At 35.7% G+C, this 21,788-nt stretch overlaps 1 protein-coding gene across 6 annotated transcripts in view; it reads left to right on the top strand.

The window, feature by feature from the left end:
• The window catches only part of LOC116168747, a 95,521-nt gene extending 74,259 nt beyond the window's left edge, over window positions 1–21,262 (top strand). The window contains exons 1-7 of one of the 6 annotated variants that reach the window (XM_031484721.1): window positions 4,924–5,113; window positions 5,435–5,655; window positions 5,707–5,727; window positions 5,779–6,092; window positions 18,628–18,890; window positions 20,350–20,490; window positions 20,546–21,262. In XM_031484721.1, coding sequence (XP_031340581.1) covers window positions 18,717–18,890; window positions 20,350–20,490; window positions 20,546–20,893 — 663 coding nt within the window. In that variant the 5' untranslated portion in view covers window positions 4,924–5,113; window positions 5,435–5,655; window positions 5,707–5,727; window positions 5,779–6,092; window positions 18,628–18,716 and the 3' untranslated portion in view covers window positions 20,894–21,262. Of the gene's footprint in view, window positions 1–4,923; window positions 5,114–5,434; window positions 5,656–5,706; window positions 5,728–5,778; window positions 6,093–16,969; window positions 17,371–18,627; window positions 18,891–20,349; window positions 20,491–20,545 lie in introns of those variants that run through there. The other 5 variants (XM_031484723.1, XM_031484722.1, XM_031484724.1 and 2 more) reach the window with 5 other exon arrangements.
• Window positions 21,263–21,788: the final 526 nt, after the last annotated feature.

Raw genomic sequence — 21,788 nt, 5'->3', positions numbered from 1 at the left:
TGCCATATTACGTACTTTGCACCAAATATCAACCATCTGGTGTTTGTTTATTATCAATGACGTTTCTTGTATTACGTTATTTTTACAACCGTGCGTAATAAAAAGGAAATATTGTCTTGTTTACTGACACTTTGTATCTCCCCGAGATAAATAATAACTACTTTCTTCAGAGAAATCGAATGTATCAAAACATTAAGAGTAGAAACCAATAATTATTGCAAAAAAACATTGTTTTGGTTGTTTCTTATCTATTGACTGGGGATTTTGTTAACGCATCCTTGAATATCATGATCCAGTTTCAAAACAGTTTGTTTTCCTTCATTTCACTTTTTTCAAGTAAGCAATTTTCGATCGCACTGTCCGTTGGTAGTGGTACAGTAGCGTTATTGCAAAAAAATAAATTGATTCTTTTTTGTTATAAATAATAATAAATTATATAACATTTTAATCATTAAACCAAGTGGGAATATCCAGGTAACCAAATAAATTCGCGCGGTTTTTTTAATGGTGAAATATAGATATTTACTAAGACAATTGTAATACTCATCGACATATTTACCCTCACAGTCAACGTGACGCCATTAAAAATTATGCCATTCTTGTGGAACCAGTGGAACTCCAGCGATTTGTGAATAAGAAAACTGTAAAGTAATGGACCAACTGTAGACTAAATAGTGTATGGTTTAACCGCTTTACAAAAAAGTATTCTGGTTGCTGTTCAGCAAACGCGCAATAAAATTTTGCTTGGATGCAATGAAGTCTTGAAAGTGTGTGCTGTACAACAACCAGTGATTGAACGCCTAAAATTTGACCACAATATCCACTTCTCGTTACCTACAGCCTAACACTTACTTAACTTGGTGAAGATCTTGGTTAATTAGTTCCGGTTTTCTAGAACGCGCATGGTCAATCACACTGGGATCTCCCGGAAAAGTTTCTGAAACCACTTTTGTGCGTTTCAGTCACTTATACATCATTTCCAAAACCTGAACATATGTTTCGCGCTACCGTTTTGGTACAAAGTTTGTAAGCCTATCCACTCTCGGATTAAACTTGTTATTTTCTATACGAATTAAAAATTACACAATATGTCATTAAATGTGTATGCACCTCATATAAGCGGGACGCATATTAATGTATAGGGTTGTTCAAGAGTAAGTACCCAGTTTGAAATAGTCGTTGTTTTGGTAATTTTTGAGATCTTGAAAAAATATAAACACATGAAATGAAATGAACTCTAATGCAAGATCTCAACGAAATAAATGTAGTTCTACCAATCACCCATCACCCTTGACCCATTATCATGATCGGTTATAACACCTCGCTTCTCCACATCGGATGAGAATATACTTACAAAGGCAAAATTAATCGTCGGGACAAGACTGAGGTCCAAACGAATATCTCGAAAACAAAGTGGTGGAAGAGGGTAGATACTCATAAATAGCGAGGGGAACGTCTGAGGAGACAGATCTGCTAGTAATATCAAAACGAAGTGTAGGGGGAGGGTACCCTCAAAGGGCGGTTAGAACGTCTAAACGAGACATATCTATTGGCGATATAAACAATGGAAAAATGCAATATTGTCGAGAATTTCTGTAAGAGCTTGATTCTTTTTGCATTCTACAGCATGAATTTGGAATATGTTTAGGTGGCCCTTACATATTTATGTGTAAGGAGCCCGCCACCCCGCCTTTAATCATCTACCGCGAAGGTAAACACGCGAGTAAACATCGATAAATATAGCACACTACTACTTTATAACCCAACTATTCACTAAGCTACTTCGGTTTTAAAAAATGCTCTTTGTCTGCATAAGAGTTAAATGAATATACCTACACTAGTTTTAATTATCACTTTTTAATACCACTCAAAACAAACAAGTGACTAAAAGTGCTTTTCTTCTTTTATCTTTTTCTTAAAAGGAGAGAGACAACGCCTTTTTTTGATGATTCAAAATTCCACAACTCGGCTCTTTTCTGCACGGGAGCGTGGAAGAAATTCTGATTTCGACGAAATAGTATCTGGGTGTTTTTCATCATACAAAAACGAATTTAAGATTTAGTTTTCAAAATGTCAAACCGCAATGTTTACAAAGAGAGAGCTATATATGTACTATATGGTACGAAATAATCGAATCGAAACACTAGCGAAATTGTAGAAAATTTAGCTACGTTACACATTCTGGCAGTCTAAAAAAAAGGGTGTTAAAAAAATCCCACGTTGACGAACGAGGGATACAAAAATCACAATAGCCTACAGTCCAATGTTGGCTTCTGATTAAAGCAATAATGATCCTAACTTCTGGTAATATCCAATTGTTTAGTTGTAATTCGGATTTGTGACTGTTCTAAATGATTTCTGTTTTGTTTTAGAGTGTCAGAATAATTTCAAGTCTTACAATAATTCTTCATTGTCGGGCCCAGAATTACAGGATTTGTTTGTACATAAAATTTCATCGAGATTCGCACCCCAGGTGTGCTATCTTGGAGTAAGAAGTTGAACGCGTAAAAAGCTATTGGCGAAGGTTTGACATCGGTGTCTCTATCCGTTCTCGGGAGGAACAGACGGACGAACAAAACCATCACATAAGAGGAATTTCTTTCGAAAAATTCCTCTAATAAGGAAGCAAAGAAGATTTTCATCATTATTTGAAATCTGGAGGTCATTTAAGGCTCTTATTTTTCTTTATTCCAGTTTGCACGTGGTTTCGGATTCGATTTCGCAATTGAGGACAAACTAAACGCGGTAAATAATAAAATAATAAAATAATGGTTTGCTAACTATTATTTATTTATGTTGGTAGGATTGGGCGTCAAAATATGACAGTGACAAACGAAGTTAGGTTATGTGTAAGTAAACTCAATGAGCAGTGATAAGCTACGTGGAGGGGGAAGGCGATGATATTAACGTTCTCATTACTCTTCAAACCTATGGTGTATCTATTTAATTTTTGTTTCGCTACTTTTGTAGCCACTGGGATTTTTAACATGGGGGGGGGGGAGGTTACTCTAATCTATGATATTGGGGAACCCGGCAAAGACTCTGACGAAAATGGCGACTGTGGTGCACCATCACTGTCATAGAGTGCTTAGAGTCCCGTCATCGTTTTTCCCAGTATAACTATGTCCCGTACAACAGCATCTGTGGAATGATTGATCACATTGATTCATTATTCATTCAAAATTTTGCCTAATATTGCTGGTATTGAATTCAATCGCCAATTTTTCCCACGCTTCAGCCTTTTATTTATTGTTAACAACACAAGAACACTACAAAACTGTTTCTTCTCTACCAAATGCTTCTTTGGTTAACCAGTTCCCAGAGTAACTATAGCGCGTCCAAACCTCCAAATTCAGTATGGGCTCTTATGGAGTATACACCTCCTTTACTATCTTTAGCGATTCCCAAATAACACTATCCTTGTCCTACAAGGCAACGTTGTCAATTGTAAATTGTAATTTCATCAGTCGTCTGTCACCTGTCACATTTATATTGCTCTTGTTTTTCTCCGTAATTTCTTAAATTCTCGTGCCGCATTTATTAAAAAATCGTTCTTTTCAGAACGCATAAATCATTTACATTTTACAAGCGTTTTTAAGGTAATGATGGGTTTTCCTATGATTTTGTCATTGAGGTTAACTTTGTAGAGTTTCCAATAATATGGAAGTACAAGGAGATGAAGCTGGGCCTGCAAATATAAAACGACCCCAGGGGCAATATTTCAGCCGTAAAGAGAAACGACTCATCGTTAATGTTCTGAATTATTTCTCCTCAACAATGAACATTAGTGCAGCAGTTAAAGAAGCAAGCAAGGCTTTATGCTGTACAGAACGCAGCATATTTTATAGCATCAAAAAGGAAGAGCAAACTGTTGGAATCTCCAGTCCCAAAAAACGTATGAAAAGAAAGTGAAGTGAAGCCTCGATACGACAAGCACAAACTTGATGTTACAGCACAAGAAAGAGGTCATGAGTTTCTTCGTTTGCGACCATATCATTGCGAATTAAATCCCATTGAAATGGTGTGGGCACAAGTAAAACACCATATTAAGATGAATAACACAACATTTAAGGTAAAGAACGTGCAAGAGTTAATCAAACTTGATTATGAAAAAGTCATGATTGAAAACTGGTAACATTATATAAACCACGTAAAGGGCATTGAAAACAACATGTGGATAGCAGATAATCTTCAAGACTATATTCAAGCTTTTGTAATTAACGTTACGGAATCTTCTTCAGATGATGATCCAGAATACGAGTCCAGTGACAACTGATGAACAGATATAATATAAATTGTATTGGCAATGTTAAATTGTGATATAAACCATTAAATTTTCGTAAAATTTTGTTTTCTTTAATCTTTATCAGAGATATGGAGTAAGCATGCATAATTTGTATTTTGAGATTGAGGTTAGGAAGTGTGGTTGTTATACCGTAAAAATCATCTACGGTAATATAAAACTACAGGCACTACACCAGTAACATATGTTTGGCAACCATGTACTGTTTTCCCATAAGCTCCATACTGAATTTGGAGGTTTGGACGCACTTTAGTGAATCACTTTCAACACTAGTGAAATTTTCAGATCCTTGCTGTTGTTTTTCCATGTTCACAAAATTCCAAAATACACCAAAATAATCACGGCGGCGATAGCGAAGATGGCGTTTGTTTAGTGGTTGACCACATACATTGTCGTTAAACGAGATAGAACAGCCAGGTTAAGTTTATGGTTATTTTTAACATTGGTTACTGATAAGCTGGCACCGAGAAACAAATAAATGGTTAAAGTTGTGGTTAAACCAAAAAATGTTTAATCTCCAACAGAAAAATCGGTCCTAAGGGCCGCTGGCACTAACAAATTTAAGCTGAAATCTGAAAATCCATGGCAACTATCATTGATGGACCTTAAGCATTCAAAATAGTGATTCAATCAACACAGCAACGATCAAAATTCTCTGTTTGTACAATGTCAAAATTCGAAGTTCAAATACTGAAGTAATTCTACTTCTGTGATGGCCGGAATTACCATTTCGGCAAACGAAAAATTTCACAAATGGAAAATGCGTTAGTTTTTCATAACTGATTTGGACTTGACTCAGACTTCCTCCTTGTAAGTAACAACGTGCTTTATTTTATTGTCAAAGTCATTTTATATTGTGTACACTTTTGTGTTTTTTTACGTTTCCAAAATTGATGAATGAAGAAGGTGAAGAATGGCGAATAATAGTTCTCATCTCCACCGTTACAGGTAAGAAATGAAATGTCATTCATTTCTAATTAATTTTCCAGTGTCCTGATTTCATTTGGCGATCTCTAAAAAATATAAAAGTGTTAACACAAATTTAGGGGTCGTTGAGTACCTAAACTGTTTTATCGATCTAGTTTCACAAATCGTATTAATAACTTCCGTCCTTTATGACATTAATTACAGAACTTCACATGCAATTTTTTAACAAAAACTACCTCCCAAGATTGAATCGTCAATTAACAACATGAAAAAGTAAATTATGAAAGAAAATGTTTGGTGCGCTAACTAAAATGAGGTAGACAAAGTAGCGACTGACATTGACGACATTCCCCGACAAACCACACAGGCAGCAATAAAATTCTCTACTATTGATTTTAGCATGATTCCTTGATAAGTAACCACCCGTACGTAGGTAATAATTACATCACGCCATAATGATTGTATCAATTTTTTAGAATCGGATAGACATCTGGAATGTAAACGAAAATCAATTTCCAACTATTAAGTCACCCTTATTTTTGTTTTAGAAACTGTTAATAATAGACCTTGAAAAAATTGGCTGTACCTCAAATTTTAGCACGTTACTTGGAAAGATGTAATTGTACAGTCAACTGGGATTATTATGTTAGTCAAAGAATTTTCGAATGAATGAAAAACTTGTGCCAAATGTATATATTTATCCATTGATGTTTTTCAACATCGCGACTACAATAAGGATATTGACTTCATAGAAATGGAGTAGTTCAAAGATATGGAAGGATCTGAATGTATCTTTTTACTTAAATTTTGGACTGTGCGAGTTTTACCTACAAGGGCAGGTTTCGTCGATCTCAAGGGGTTGGTAAGCACACAATTTTATTTTTCCTAATATTGCAAGATAATAGTTACGTAAGTAAAATGTTGTACAATCGACGCGCTACTCCCCTATCGGTATTATAAGATTTACACAGGCCCAATGATTCAGAACCTGATGGAGACGTGCATGCCTTCATTTAGAAATGTGTATTTGTTCTCAATTGATTGGGTCTAACACAGGTCAGTTTAGTTCGATTTCTTCACACATAGTTGCGCACTCGTGGTCATTAAGTTGCTATTCCTGCATTTATTTGCACCGTTAGACAAATACTTCCTTAATTTTCCTCGTCTTTTTGATTTTTTCGAACGAATTCCGTGAATTTCAGTTTTCGCCAGCCGTAACTTTTCGATTTAGATATCGCGCACAGATTGCACTACAATAATTAAAAAATCTCAGTAAATTGCTCTTGTATTTCGTAGCGGTATACTTTTTAACATCTCTTTATTCCACCTTACCATTTTTCCCTTCTTTCACCTCTTGTGGTTGTCTTTTATGGAAAAAATTAGGGGATTAACTTTCAAATTGTGAGACCTATCCCCTGATGATTGAAAACAAGTCACACTATAGCAAAAAAAATCGGAGCCGGTCATTAGGGCGCCGCCGAAAGGGCCAGACATAAGGGCTCGAGGACAAAAGGGCGCAGGACAAATGGGCGCGGGACATAAGGGCGTTGGGACATAATAAGGGCGCTAGGACATAATAAGGGCGCGAGGACATATATGGGCGTGAGATAGAGTATTTTCTAAAAAAAAAATAGATTGCGGTTAGTTTGTATTGATATTTTATATCACCAGTCACAGGGCGTTCTAGATACCAAAAACATATAATGCGCAATGCCAAAACTTTGAAGTTGGAGTTGAACGACACGGTTATGCTTTTTCCCAATCGCTCGCTTTTTTTACGATGAAATTTTGCAGATGGATTCTTTATCAAATTTTTAGAATTGGTCGTAACATAAAAAAAATAAACACTGCTCTTTTGACATTTCTGTTAATTATGCATCGAATTGCACGAATTTCAAAATATGCATAGCCAACACCATACGATAGTCATTGCCAAAATTTGGGTTTGATAGATTCAACATTCACAATGCCTTTTTGATTTCTTGGGCATTTATGAATCGATTTTAATGAAATTCCACCAGATCTATCCGATGGTGGGTAAAAATGCAAATGCAATTTGCGGGTGAACGGAGCGTCAGAACTGAGTATCGACGACAAAGGAAAGCCTTCTTTGACGAGATCTGGTTTTCTTTAAAGCATGATAATATCTCTTTAATTTTGTAACTTTTCTCTAATTTGACCATCGTCGTATCTTTTATGGTTTTGGAGATCACCATCATATGGTGCCGGCCATGTCTGTTTAGAATTTCGTACGATTCGGTTCACAACTAACGAAAATGTCAAAAGGGCCTTGCCTGCTTTTTGGTTGATATGGCCAATTCGCAAACTCCGGTCTACAAGTTTGATAAAGAATCCGTCTGCAAAAGTTCGTCGTAATTGGTTCGGCCGTTCCCTTTTAATGGTTGGACCTGAAAATCTAGCGAGTGAGCGATAGGGAAAAAGCATAACACTCTCGTTTAAACAACGCGACGCTAAAAATATAGAAGTACATTTTTTTGAGAATATTCTGTCCCGCGCCCATATATCCTCGCGCCCTTATGTTCCGCGCCCATTTGTTCCGCGCCCTTTTGTCCTCGCGCCCTTATGTCCACGCGCCCGTATGTCTCGCGCCCTTTCAGCGGCGCCGGCGCCCTAATGTCCTAGATCCCAAAAAATATTAGTAGAGAGTATCTTTTAAGATTTTTATAGCAAATGTCATTGATAGGTTAACTTTCTGGCACCGTTCTGCATGGCCATGGGCTGCTGTTTATTATTTTGCCTAACATTCTAATAAAGAAACCAAAAAACCATAAACAGATACTTTTACCGTATACTTTAGTGTATGCCTTGTATGTATTGGTATCCACAAATTTATAGCGTACCTATGCGGTTTTACCAGTTATCAATATTATAGGCTGTTTATTCATGACCACATGAAATGGTGAAACAAATCAAAGACTAAAGTAAATAAAAGAAGCATGACGCCGACTCCAGCATATAAGGGAAACCACGAAAGGCATAAATTGTTCGACCTTCAATATGAAGAGATCCTGGAATCCTGGAACACGTCAATTTTTATCTTAAATGAAACATATTTTACTGTAATTGTCACGTAAGGATCACCTTTTGCTTTTGAGATATGACGTACCTAAGTGATAATTATTATAATTAGTTATTAATGGTATAAACTTTAAAAGCAATTATCTTGAATATTTCAAAATGCAGTGTCATATTTTTTAGCGTATTTGGTCTTAATTTCATCCTCCTTCCAAATGCAGCATAAAAAAATAAGGTAAGGAGTACATTTGATATAAGAGACCGTAAGCCTAAATAATGGAGTGGTTTTTGAATTAATAAAGTTTTTCGAAATTTTTGGAAAATATACTTTTTCCCTCGCTTTTTCCTTTTATAAGTCAAATAAGGTAGACCCATTATTTTTAGGATCTATTGAAATAAGTCATAGGTCTTAACTAATAATGTAAAAAGTATAAAAACATTTATACAGATTTTTTATAAACTCCCAATTTCGCAATTTTGAAAATGTATTTTTTTAAATCTATTTATATGTATCTTGATTCTTGATACAACTGAATATGTTTTTTGACAGTTTTCTTAACTACAACCAAACTAATATTTAAAAATGTGACAATTGCAATATTTTCCTTACATTCCAGTTTCTACAAAAACTGTTGATTCATCTTGAAAACGTAGATACACATTGCCTAACGAACTTAAGCCACTGTCTGCACATAAGAAAAGACAAGCTGGTAATAGGTCTCTGGTAACCATGGACTCTCGGGAGAGAAAAGTAATTAATTTAAAAGTACATTAAATCAAGTTAGATTCGATCAAAAGGGAAAAATGGATTACTTAAAAATAATAAGAAAATAGGGCGTTATTCAAAAGGATGATGAATTGCCGACCTAGTACACGATCGAAGCCAAATCTGATATTGATATAGGAATGTATTAGAAACTACTCATATTTTTTTCAGTGTCGAATTTATTGGTTAAGAGGTTTACATGTGAACGATTAAGTTTTTGGATCTTCAAAACTACAAAATTTGACAATAATTAGAATTAAAGAACAAGTATAAATTGTGCACAACTCTTGTGCAGATAAAGCGCATTTTTAAACTGAAATCACCAATGGATACATTTCTTCCAGGCGTCCCAATCGCCCTTTGTGAGTACCCTCCTCTGACAATCCAATCTATTCTTGAGATAGATAAGGAATTATATACGATCACGATAAGGGGTCGAAGAGGAGTACTATGGTTGGTCGAAATTAATGCCTTTCGTTAAAGTACCATGAACAATAAAACTAATTTCGCCATTATGGTCCAATAGGACCTGGCTTTGTGTTTAACATGAAATTTAACCACTCGCAATTTATTAATCACAGAGCTGCAAAGTATTCAACATTTAATGTAAATTACCACATTCTCGATAATAAATATTGAAAAAAGGAACAATAACTTATGAAAAAACTAAGTAAAATTGCGAATATTGGGAGTACAAATAGCATGGTCCTTTGAAGGGGTGCAAAAACAATAATGAAAATGCAGCGTAATATTTTTAAAATTTATGATGAATTGTTTTTTTTGTACGGTTTAAAAGGAAATTATTGATTCATTTTTTGTTGTTGTTTTTTTAGTTAGTTTTCATAAGTTATTCTTCCCTTTTTCCGTATTTCTTATACAGGATATGGTAATTCACATTGAATGTTTAATAATTTGTAACTCAATTTTTAATTGATTGAGAGTGTCCATTTTTTACAGATTTATCCATAATTTTATTTTTTTCTTCCAAAATATATAAAAATATACAGGATATTCCATTAAAAAACTGGTATTGTGTTGAATAAACTGGATAATCTACATTTTTATTGGATTTAATCAATTGTAATCCACAGGAAAAATAGTTTGTCTTGGTAATTTTATCCACTTCAGCGCTCCAATAATAAGAATCTTAGCAATAGTGCCGAGTCTGGAATTGGTATCTTTCTGCACAGCAAAAGTCACTTGCCACAAAATGCCTTAAAAATGTTTTACTTTAGGTATATTTTCATTTATTTGCTAGAAATACTAACAAGAATAGGTTTTTCTCAAAAGGTATGTCATTTTCTTCTTAGCACCGATATATAATAGTTATTTATTATACAAGACGATTAAGGGATATTTTAACCATTGTCACTTTCACGAGATGGTTAGTTTCCCGGTATTGTCGGGTATAATACAAAATTGTAAAGCTCTGACAATTCTGAATTTAATTTAGACCAGACGTCAAAAATTGCAAGCTTAGGTTCTGCGGTCGCGGTCATTTTTATAGAAACGACATTGAATTATGTTCGGAAGTTCATGTTATTTTGTGCTGCGCGTCCCATTTGAAATAATAATGACGGATGTCATTAGCATGAATAATCATCTGTTTCACTTTATCTACTCTATATTAAAATATCAATTTAACATTTATGCTATAAAATAATAGTATTTTACATTATTAGCCAGGTAAGTGAGTTTTTACTGGTAGGGATGGAATCGGTCCGGTCCGGTCTTCTGAACCGGACCGAACCGGACCGTAATCTGAAATGATCCAGATCGGACCGAAGCTCGGACCGCAAAAAATCAGTGGGGACCGGACCGCAGACCGGACCGAAATCAGTCCGGTCCGGTCCGGTCCAAAGACCGGTACAGAAGAACTATCAATATGTGAAACTGATGACACTATGAACGAGTTAATCATTCTTCTTTTAATTTTCAAAAAAAGCTAAAAAATAAAGTCTAGTAAGAAATTTAAAAATTTAAAATGTTTTTTGCTTTGCTACGAAAACGAAAGGATTAATGCGAAGCTTATAAAACTTCACTAATAAATAATTTATACTTAGCCACGTTCGTGTAGTTTTATTTTAAGTAAAGATAAGTATAAAAAAACTTTTCACAATATAAATAAAGCAACAACAAAAAATGCCATCACTAAATGTTTGCTTGTAGCCAGGACTGAAGGCACAAAAGACTCTTAGCTGATTCATGACTTAACCTGCTTCTTTGCTTCCGTATTACGAGACCAGCTTTTGAGAATAGTCTCTCGGCGGGCACACTGGTTGCTGTTACGCTAAATAAATCCCGAGCCATGGCACTAAGTACAGGATATCTACTTTCATTAATTTTCCACCAGGCTAAGATATCAATATAGTGTACCTACATTGCCCAATTGTGCTCGATGATAAGCTATTAAAGGAAATGTTTCATTACGGTCCGGACCGAAAAGACCGTTTTTGTCGGTCCGCTCCGCGGTTGAAGGACCGGACCGGCTCGAAAATGTTAGGGACCGGACCTAAAACCGGACCGATAAGTTGAATGTAGGGACCGGACCGAGGACCGGCCCGAAATCGGTCCGGTCCGGTCCAAAGACCGAGCCCGCGACCATACCTATTTACTGGCGATAGGAGAAGTTGACTGGCGAGCCGTTAGGCGAGCCTGTCATCTCCTAGAGCCAGTAAAAACTATTACCTGGCGTATAATGTACAATATTTTATTTGTTACTCATTTGTAAACGTAAATAATAATTAGTTCTTAAATTGATCTTGAAGAAATGTCTAAAATATCATGTTATCCATGTAACAGAGACTTCGCATTAATTCTGGCCAATGAAATTACTAGATTACTAACTTGTAAAATTTTTACAGGTCTGCTGTCAGTTTTACAGGTCTGCTGCTCAGTTTTACAAGTCAGTAGCGTTTAAACATGACGTTTACCCGTTTGCGTTTTGTCTTGTTAATCAACGTTTACAACTGAGTAACAAATAAAATTATTTACTTTATTATTAGTTCCTATTGTTTCTGTGGTCTCATAGACGAGTACAATATTACTTTCTAATTCTTGTTACCAGCTTGTAATAAATATGATATGCTGAAGTGCATCAATTGAAGAAGTTTTGCACGCTAAAGCCGACCTTGTCCAATTTTTAACAGAATTCTTCCTAGGACGATGATTTTAATTATTAATTAGTATCTAGTCTACTGATCAGGTTTTTCTAGAATTAGCCTCTCAATTCTTAGTGGTGTTAACGTTCCCTGTATACAGTACGACACATTAATAAAGAAAATAAACCTAACGCAATTTAGCACAAAAGTCATTGTTAACCAATATAGTCTTAAGTCTTGTGGGTACCCGATATCATTCTAATAATAAATGGGCGTACTATTACGCTTTTTTTAGAAGAAAAATTGCCATATTCATGATACGAAATCACACAAATACTTACCAAGATCCTAAATGCCAAATGCCTGTTGTAAGATATTTAACCACCAATCGCCATATGTGGTTTGTATTATGTAAAAGGCTCGTGCTTAATTTTGGTCGGATGATTTAAGCATTGAAAATTCTTAACGGTACGCGGAAACATTACGATTTACTTGAGACAAAAAATGCAAACAGTCATCGCATCATTTTCAAATTTTTCTCCACACATTTTACTACCGGATGTTTACAAACAATTTGCCAAGAGAATTTACAGGAACACATTCCTGATTAATCATTATATAACACTTTTTCTACACGCATTAAGGTGGACAGGTGCTAAGAGCGACTCGATGAAATGCAGGTAAATAAGTCAAGTCATCGGAAGACTTTCTTAATTGTAATAAGGAATTTTAAATGAATACTAATTATGGGTATTTAAACACATTTCTTCAAATGAGAATTACGTGCGTTTGCGTCAGACTAGGTTTTTATTTATTTTTTTTAACAATCTTATATAAAATGGAGCAAAGGTCCTGGTAAAATGATTGATGAAGTTCCGAAAAGTTAAAAATAGGTGCAGGATGTTGTGGTATTTAATATAAAAAGTAATTGAGAAAACCGCAAACTATTCATATTGCATATTGCTATAGTATTAGACTTGGCGCCAAAGTTCACATTGGCGGAATTCCGAGATTTTTTTTATTAATAACGTTATTTTATGTCCGATTTCCGATTAGTGTCGCCTGTACGCACGATTTTGGTTTGGATTTAGCAATGTTAAATAGGGCAAGGTAATTTTTGCATCATATATTTTATGGAAGAATTTAGCAACTTTGTGCAGTATTGCATGTTCCAATTTGTACTTACTAATACCCATTTCAAGGTAGGTACAATATATTGTTTTAGGTTTTTTTTATTTAGTGTGGTTCCTATTTTGTTAGGCAGGTAAAAATGATAAAATGTAGTTCTTGGGAAATGTATGTTATGTTCAACATAAACTGTCTGGTTGTATCTGGTCAATTCGTACAGTACTGAATTTGACCTCTTGATAATGTGCAAACATGTTTTTGTGTCTCGTATTACGACTACGAGATTACATCAATTATCAAATTCCGATACTAGGAGAAATACAGTATAGCGTAAAAGGCAAATAATAGTAGAAAATAAACACTTCCTGTGGTAATGTTAATTGTTGAAGGGTAGAACAGAAATGCAGCGTTTCTTGCAAACTAATTCGTGAATTGGTTATCCAACACAAAATATTTATTTATTGCAGCGATAGGTGATATTGGCCCATTCGGTAGATAATTGTGTCAAAAGTGATACAGAAGAAACCTTTTTTCTGTATATTGTCGTTAATAAACGATATCGTTACGGTAACGATTTAATATTGAACGACAGCTATATTCTGTAACACTGTTATATGTTATATGCCATACGGAATAGAGAGAGTCGTTGCCGAACGATAACCGCTGTGTAACGATAGCGTTACACGTTAGAGAATATAGGCCCCTTAGTGTTCTTTTTGTCCCTCATTTTCAGTTGGATATTTTTCTATTGGCTATTTCTTCATCTGTGTGATTCATTTCAAACACCCAAACCCACTGCTATACGTGTCGGCACTATTGTATTTTAAATACAATACAATAATACAATAAGATTTCAATCTTAGAGATTGTAGATTGTGCTAGTGTTGCCTAAAAATCTCTAGGGGCGGCAGATCAGGGGAAAGAGGCACCGACCCCTTAATTCAACTGGGAAAAAGTGTTTGTTCTACGTAGAGCCGGGAACATCACGAAAACAGATTTAATTTTTTAGAATAGTTAGCTCCCTTCTTCTTTCCAAACAATTAAATGGCAAGGGACCGTTGATTCTTACCATTACGTTTTTTCTTTAATTTTTTCGCAATATGATTATGATGCCATTTAAAGGAACCATCAATGAATTATGTTGTAAAATTGTTTATTATTGAAGTCGGGAATTGTGATTATATTTTTAACAATTTGGTGTAGTAGGCGTTTACAAAACGTCAAAATATTTAATTTACGGTTCGCTTAATAGATTTATACCTAATAAAGAATCATGTTGTACACATACCTCTTTGTATAGGTATAATAAAAAATGCTACTCAATACAGTATGTACTTTTTTCCAGTCCATATAAAATATGAAGTTGATTATGGTGTCTCATAGACGAAACGTCGCAATAAAAATCTGTGGGCACCATCTTGTAGAGCTTAAAAAGTACCTATGAAGAAGTAAATTTGGTTTTTGATATCTTTTCAAACAGGACAAGAATACAATAAAAACGAATAGGGTTAATTTCGTTTTTTTTGGAATATTTTTAGAACTGGTCGGAATTTCCGAATTTTTAGGACATCATTTGACTAAAATACACAATTTTTTTCTAATAGAATCAACGTGTATCTCTTATCGTTTTCGAATTCCCCATGACGTTAATTTTTATCTTATAGACACATTGTATTTACATCGTTTTAGGAGACTAACCTACTATAAATCCCGTCAAGAAGCCATTACACATCCTTGTAGCACATTTCCAAAAATTATAGATATGAGCTATATATTGTTCATAAAACTACATTTCCGATTTCATTTGATTCTTATGCACTAAGTGGTAGATGGGATTAAAACGCCATTTTTTTTTAAATAAACTGGATATCCAAATTGTTTCTTCTGGGAGCTAAATCCCAATATTTGCTTTTCCTATATTAAGATGGGCTAATCTTTGAGCAGATCCAGATTAGTTTTGGAATATTTAAAAAAATTTCAACTGTAATATTGAGCAAACGAAAAAATACTTAAATTTCTAATTATTCTGAAGGGCAAAAGACACGTCATATGAAAGATACTTGAGACGCGTCACATTAAAAACACTGCCTTCGGTTTACATTCGATGCATCTATGTACAACGAGTTTTTGACGATATGTGAGGTGAATCGAATATACTTAGTATATTGCCAGGATAAAATGCAAATAATCTTTTTTTGAAAAGTCGGATGAAAAACTATTCGACAGTTTTGTGCTGAAATAAATAGAGATTGTAATCACCAAATTTCATGAAATTCTGGCCATTTTTTTGTGGCTTGACCAAGAATTGCAGATTTTCTCGAAACCAGATACCTACTTATCTCCCCTATTTTGAAAATATTTAAATGTAAACTCAGTGAGGGTACATCTAATAATCTAGGCAAAGGTTCTAGCGTTCCATCTTTCTATATATTATGCGTAGTAGTAGAGGGAAATGTGTCAAAACATTAGTTTGTTTCTGCATTTAGTAGATTAAAATTCTATTTGATCTTCTACTGTCCACTGTTAATGATTTTCTGAAACGAGCAGTAGAAACAATAATTCAATACCTAATAATTCGCGTGAGATAGATGACTGGTTCAGATAGACTCCCCTTTGAAAAACTACAATGCTACGTTTTAAATTACTCCCTCAAAGTTGCCATGAATCCAAATATTGGATTTTCTGTATGTCGCGTAGGAAACTCAATCGCATTGGCGTTTACGTTTGATCACAAACTTTTTGCCAATAATTGACGTCACACACGTTCGAAAGGGAATGTGAAAAGCTGGAAAACTAAACACTGCCTTATACTCTTCAATAAAATTTTGCGGTGATGCAGCACTTTTTTAGTATTGAAATTTCTTGGAATGTTAATGGTCTGCAATTATTTTTAGTTCTTCACTTATGCCTTACCGTATTTCCCAAATATCTGACGTAAAATGTGTCACCCAAAAAATAACATTGCGGTGGCACATTCTTTTTCAATTGCAGCACAAAATTGAATATCTATTGAATAAATGTGGTTTAAAATAATCGGGAACCTCTCCGTAATAAAAATGAAATTATAGCCTGACATTTAGTGCGTGCTAATCCTAATGTTTATTTTTACAAGGGCACTGGAAATAAACACGAGGGAATTCCGTTCCGATCTTTCTGAATGTTTTGCAGACGTTAAGTTACCGTTAGTTTTTTTTAGGGGCCATGAGTAATGACGGTTTGTAATTAATTGGTGCGCGATTTTGATAAAGGAGGTTCCCAGGGATTAAAGTCCAACAGGAGATTGTGTTATCTTATCGGTGCAATTTTTTCGTCATTTGTAATTAAATATTGGTCCAGCGTTTCAATGTGTGTCATATTAATTGATGCAAAGCGAGCGTCTCGTATCAATTAACGCAATGAGTTTGGTACATGGAATCCGTTCGGAGCGTGTGTCATCATCGGCAGCGTTAGAGCTGCGATCTGAAGTTTAGTTCCGGGAATGGACACGATGACGAAAGCGGGAGTTTCTTGATACCCGGAAGCGTCGAGGCGTCGATACGTTAGCACTCTTATGTATAGAAATAAGTTAACCACCTCTCCTCATTGACTTAGTATTTTGCTCTTAGCTGAGTACCCGTGGTAGGGGGCAGTGTGTTTTATCAATGGAGGGAGGAGCTGTCCGCTGGGTCCACCCTTGGATTTTAGTACACACGGATATTATCCTTCCAAGATATATATTCGTCAGTTGACGATTCAAACAGTACCATTACGTTTCGGTAGTTATACAGGTGATCTCTTAATCCCGGTGTACGACCTACACCAACATTAATAATTCTGAAAGCTAAGTGCCATGTTAAGTGATAGTGTCATGTATACAAACGATAATAATTACACTCCGTGTGGCCATATCGTGGGGATGCTCGATAGAGACGAAAGGACAGCAAAATTAAGGTGTCATTCTATACGTGAAACCAAATTATCTTCAGTAAATCATAGTCACAGTCACTATTGTGTGCACTCGCGTAATCATAAACATTCACACGATATTATTAATCACCGCCACTTAGTCAATTCTAGACGTCCACACTTCAGGAGCCGAAAAAATAGTTACTTGTGGAATACAATAAGACGTAAGTTTATACCATTTATTTATTTATTCACTATCCGGTATAATGTGATAGAATATCCGAAGTTGGAAAGGCGGAGCGACAATCAACAGGTGGCCAATCGCAATGTGGAAGCCCAATACGATCAAACTATTCATTACACTTTATTATAGAATTCTGCCGGTAAACACGTGCAAATCTTGTAATTTGTTTACTCAAACCGGCAATTTGTTAGTCACAACGTACTGTTGCAGTGAAGCTCGCGTTACATACATCAAAATTACACAGCGTGTCCTTTTTGTCTAATACTCGGAACGACTTGCTGTTTTAGCCGAAACCGAAAGGTAGTACAATTAGAATGAATCATAAATCACAAAATGAAGCACGGGAAACTTTGTTGAGTCAATCAATAAATTAACCTTCTCGTAACTGCCAGGTTTTATTTAAATACGCGCGCCGAAAGCTAACACTTTACCTTATAAATTGCCACAGTTAAAGAGTATATGTAACACTCGGTAATATTCTTCTTTGTACAACAATTACGGAATACCTCCTGTAACGACTTTAATTAAATTACTTTTCGCTATTTAATCCTACATAACAGTTACATAAATTACTACGAGATAAACATAATTCGATGCACCTGCAACAGTTTTTCCTCTGTTATAATTTTATAAAAATGTCGTAAATAGTTAAGAATGAAACATTAAAGAAAATTAACCGGTAATTATTGGCTATTATAGCCGTAAACGAAACTTTACAGCCTATTTCAAGTATTTTTGCAGCAAATAGATCAACCGGGACACCTGTTCTTAACATTATCAGGTTTTTAAATTGTTATACGACATATTTGTCCAACTCGGCAAGCGACATTTTGCACAAATCAATCCGTGTATCATTCAATTGACGCCAAAAGGTCCGCAAGGTGTAGCGGTGGGTCCAATTTGTTCATCCAAGATTAGAAATTAATAGTTCTGCCCTCCGGGACAAACACTTGTGATGCTCGCTAATGATGAACAGGTAGTCCTTTTTTTGGTGAAGATTTGATAATGGAATGAGACAGGGGCAACACGCGAATGGGCCACCTTGTCCTTGCATTACTAGTCTGGCCGGGCACGAGGTCATCCGTGTCGTGTCTTGCCCCAACACATTCTCACGCTCTGGCGCCCTTTCTGATGTTTGTCCAGAAACGTGTATATTTATATAGCATGTGTCGTTTATTTCTAAATGTCGCCGACAAATATTACTACGTGCCTCTTATTTGTTATCTCTTCTTTACAGGATTACATCAAGTTTTAATAGTCGGAATATACCTAATAAGTTTAGTGAGCGTTCCTTATACACTTTCGGCCCCAACAAGATTACAAGACATGACCGACACAGACCAGCCTAAATGGATTAATCCGTGCGGGATCGATATGGGATCCGTTTTGCATACGCTAAATATCGAAGTGCCAAAAGTGTCCGACTTAGACTTACTAACCTCCATTATAAATCAGGCCAGGATTGCACTGTCAAAGGCGAATCAGTTCAAGGACGAGTTTGTAAGTAATCATTTTTTTCAATTTGGAAAAATTAATGGGGCTTAAGAAATATTTTGGTTTTTTATGAGTTTGTTATAATTGGGGAAACGAAATGGGAAAAACGCGTTCGACGTCGACGCTTGAATCAATATTATTTTAACGCCGGCCTAAAATTATTAATTAGTAAACAAACTAATTGGTTAAATCGATTTTAAGTACATAGTATGAAAATAAAACATCGTTCATTCATTAACGGCTCTTTACTAATACTATAAATCAATTAGTATGCATATACCGCCTTATATTATACCGTCCGTTGATGTCTGATTACACACTATCATATTTTTCGTCTCTATTACTTCCCGCTGAAGTATATGTCGATTCTTGTCAATCGGATATAAATACCTTGCGTCTTTGTCACATCCGGTAAAATCGTGTCCGCTGATGGGTTTTCCTTCGTCTTTAATGGATAAGGTATTGTTTCGAGTTAATTAATTTGTATTTGAGAGGAAGGCAGGGTAGTAGGTATGTGATATAATTACAAACACGTGCGTGTTATTAATGCTCCATACTTTTTGAAATCAAAACAGTGCAGTGTAGACGTCGCGATGTCTACTACGATCCACCCACGCGCTTTCAGGGCGTCATGCTGTCTGCTCAAACCGGGTCATTGCGTTCCTTTCCCATTCGTGTTGTATAATTACTTGCGGGTTATCGCAATTCGCGGTTGCGGGGTTACACCCTCTAATCTCAACCGTCCGTTTTCACGTGGCATTCTCGAGACTGCTGCAGGTGCATGACTTAAGGTCAGAATTGTTTTGATAGTGCAATTCCTGATCGCGTATCTCTAAACATCGCACCACCGCATTCCATTCATTCTCACATCCTTATCTGAATTTCTAGGTCGTTGAAACTAAATTCGTAAACAAACCGGGAGATTATTTACTACTAATACGTCGTAAGCGATTTCGTGTGCATAACCTTGTGAGAGTGAATGCACTTTTACTTGGTACCTTTTTTTACTTAAAAGGTACATCTCCAAATTTGTCATCAACTCAACTCTTCAGTCACGCAACATCTCGGATCTAATTGGCTAGATAATCATACCGTGGGGCAAGTTTTTATGGGGCGAGTGAACATGAGACCATGCACCAAATTCGATGATTAATTAATTGGCTTCCTCTAAATTGTTATGCGAGAAAAACTTGGTGACTATAAATAAGGCAAATTTAGTAATTACTGGTAATAGAGGGCAAATTCATTATTAAAACGTTACACATCCCTGCAGCTAGAATAAATTGCGTAGTTGTCCACTCGAAGTTCGAAGAAGACCTTAGCTCCGCGTGGGATACTGTTTATATGACGTGTGCGCCTCTACTTCGCGAGTTCAGGGAACTTTTAACTCGCGAAACCAACAATTATATTTTGATTTAACCGCACTCATTATTTCAATTAGTTTCAATTACGAAATTGGTTGCAGGCACAACAAATATTCAAGTCAAACCTCGAACAACTGCACAAAAATTGGAAACAAGCGAGGTACGAGTGGCTACCGCAGGAATCGCAGATACCCAAGAATCTCAACGAAGCCGTTTCCGAAGAGCATCTAGAAATGCTCAAGGTAAACGAAACCCACTTCTAACAAAGTACCCTTAACTAATTGCCGACTATTACAGATGGATAACGCCTTGGTGGACACATACGAGCACCTCCAGAAGATAGCGGTTGGGTTGGAACAAGTGGTCCTCGACCAAGAGCGCGAACGTGGCCCGCTGGTCGAAAACTTTAAGCAATCTGAACTCAATCTCCGCTTGGTTCTTTGCGAACTACAAATGGCTACTTACGAGAGGGGCATTCACAATAAATTACACCCCGACGTCACCAGAGACCTAATGCCAGATTACTTAAGAAACGACAACGTGAATACTTCCAGAAATCTACGCGACTGGATCATATACAGAGATTACATGAACACGTTGGAATATGTGATACAAGTTTTTGATTATTTCAAAAGCAAGCTATGAAGAGTATTATATCCAAATTTTGGAAATGTCGATGTTGTTGCCTTTGATGTGTAGACATTACCTAAATTAGGTGCAGCTGGAACTCTTAACTAATTTTCGGGGCTTTTATCACAGCAATTTTAAATTATTGTTAGACATAGATTATTTATTGTATATATTATGATAACGTATTATTTTATTATTTATACATTATTTATAAGATTTAACAGTATTGATTTATATGGACATCTGTGCAGAACTTGCAAATTGTCACTCCATAAATTGTCCCAGTTTCGTTTCTATAGAAACTTAAGTTCTGCCTGTCTTTTTAACTATACTTCTGTGATAAAGTGGGCTATATATATAAATTACATATTTATTGTTGGTAAATAAGTCGTTTTATTGCTCCTAATTGTAATAAGCTTGACATGTAAAAATATATCATAACTTCCCTTGGCTTAAAGTACGTAGGTACACATCCATATTTAGAGAGGATTCCGCCGAACGATTTACGTCGATCTGTATGTGGAGAAATGCAATTAGGTATAGAAGGATGTATTAAAAAAAGGGACATGAATGCATACAAAGTGGATTTTCTGTTTAAAAATAGTACTACCTAGGTATTCGAAATTATTAAAATCGGTGGTTATTTTCCTAAATTCTATACCTACTTCGAGACCAACTTCTATAAATTACATAGCCTGTACATCTGTACCTGCATTTCTGTTACGACTTACGACCCTTCACGTACACACCTTGGTTCGAGCTTTGTACTGTACGCACATCGCCCAACACGAATTCATGCAAAGCTCAAACATGAAGGGGACAGACGAGCCGCACTTGTTTGCAACTTGGCAGGCTCGTGTTGGTGTTTTTGAATCTGTCGGAAAACTTGGCGCGGTACGAAGCTGGTGTG

Source organism: Photinus pyralis, unplaced genomic scaffold, assembly GCF_008802855.1.
Source record: "Photinus pyralis isolate 1611_PpyrPB1 unplaced genomic scaffold, Ppyr1.3 Ppyr1.4_LG4, whole genome shotgun sequence".
NCBI lineage: Eukaryota > Metazoa > Arthropoda > Insecta > Coleoptera > Lampyridae > Photinus > Photinus pyralis.
Note: the sequence above shows the minus strand (reverse complement) of the source record. Positions and strands in the feature narration are given on the sequence as shown.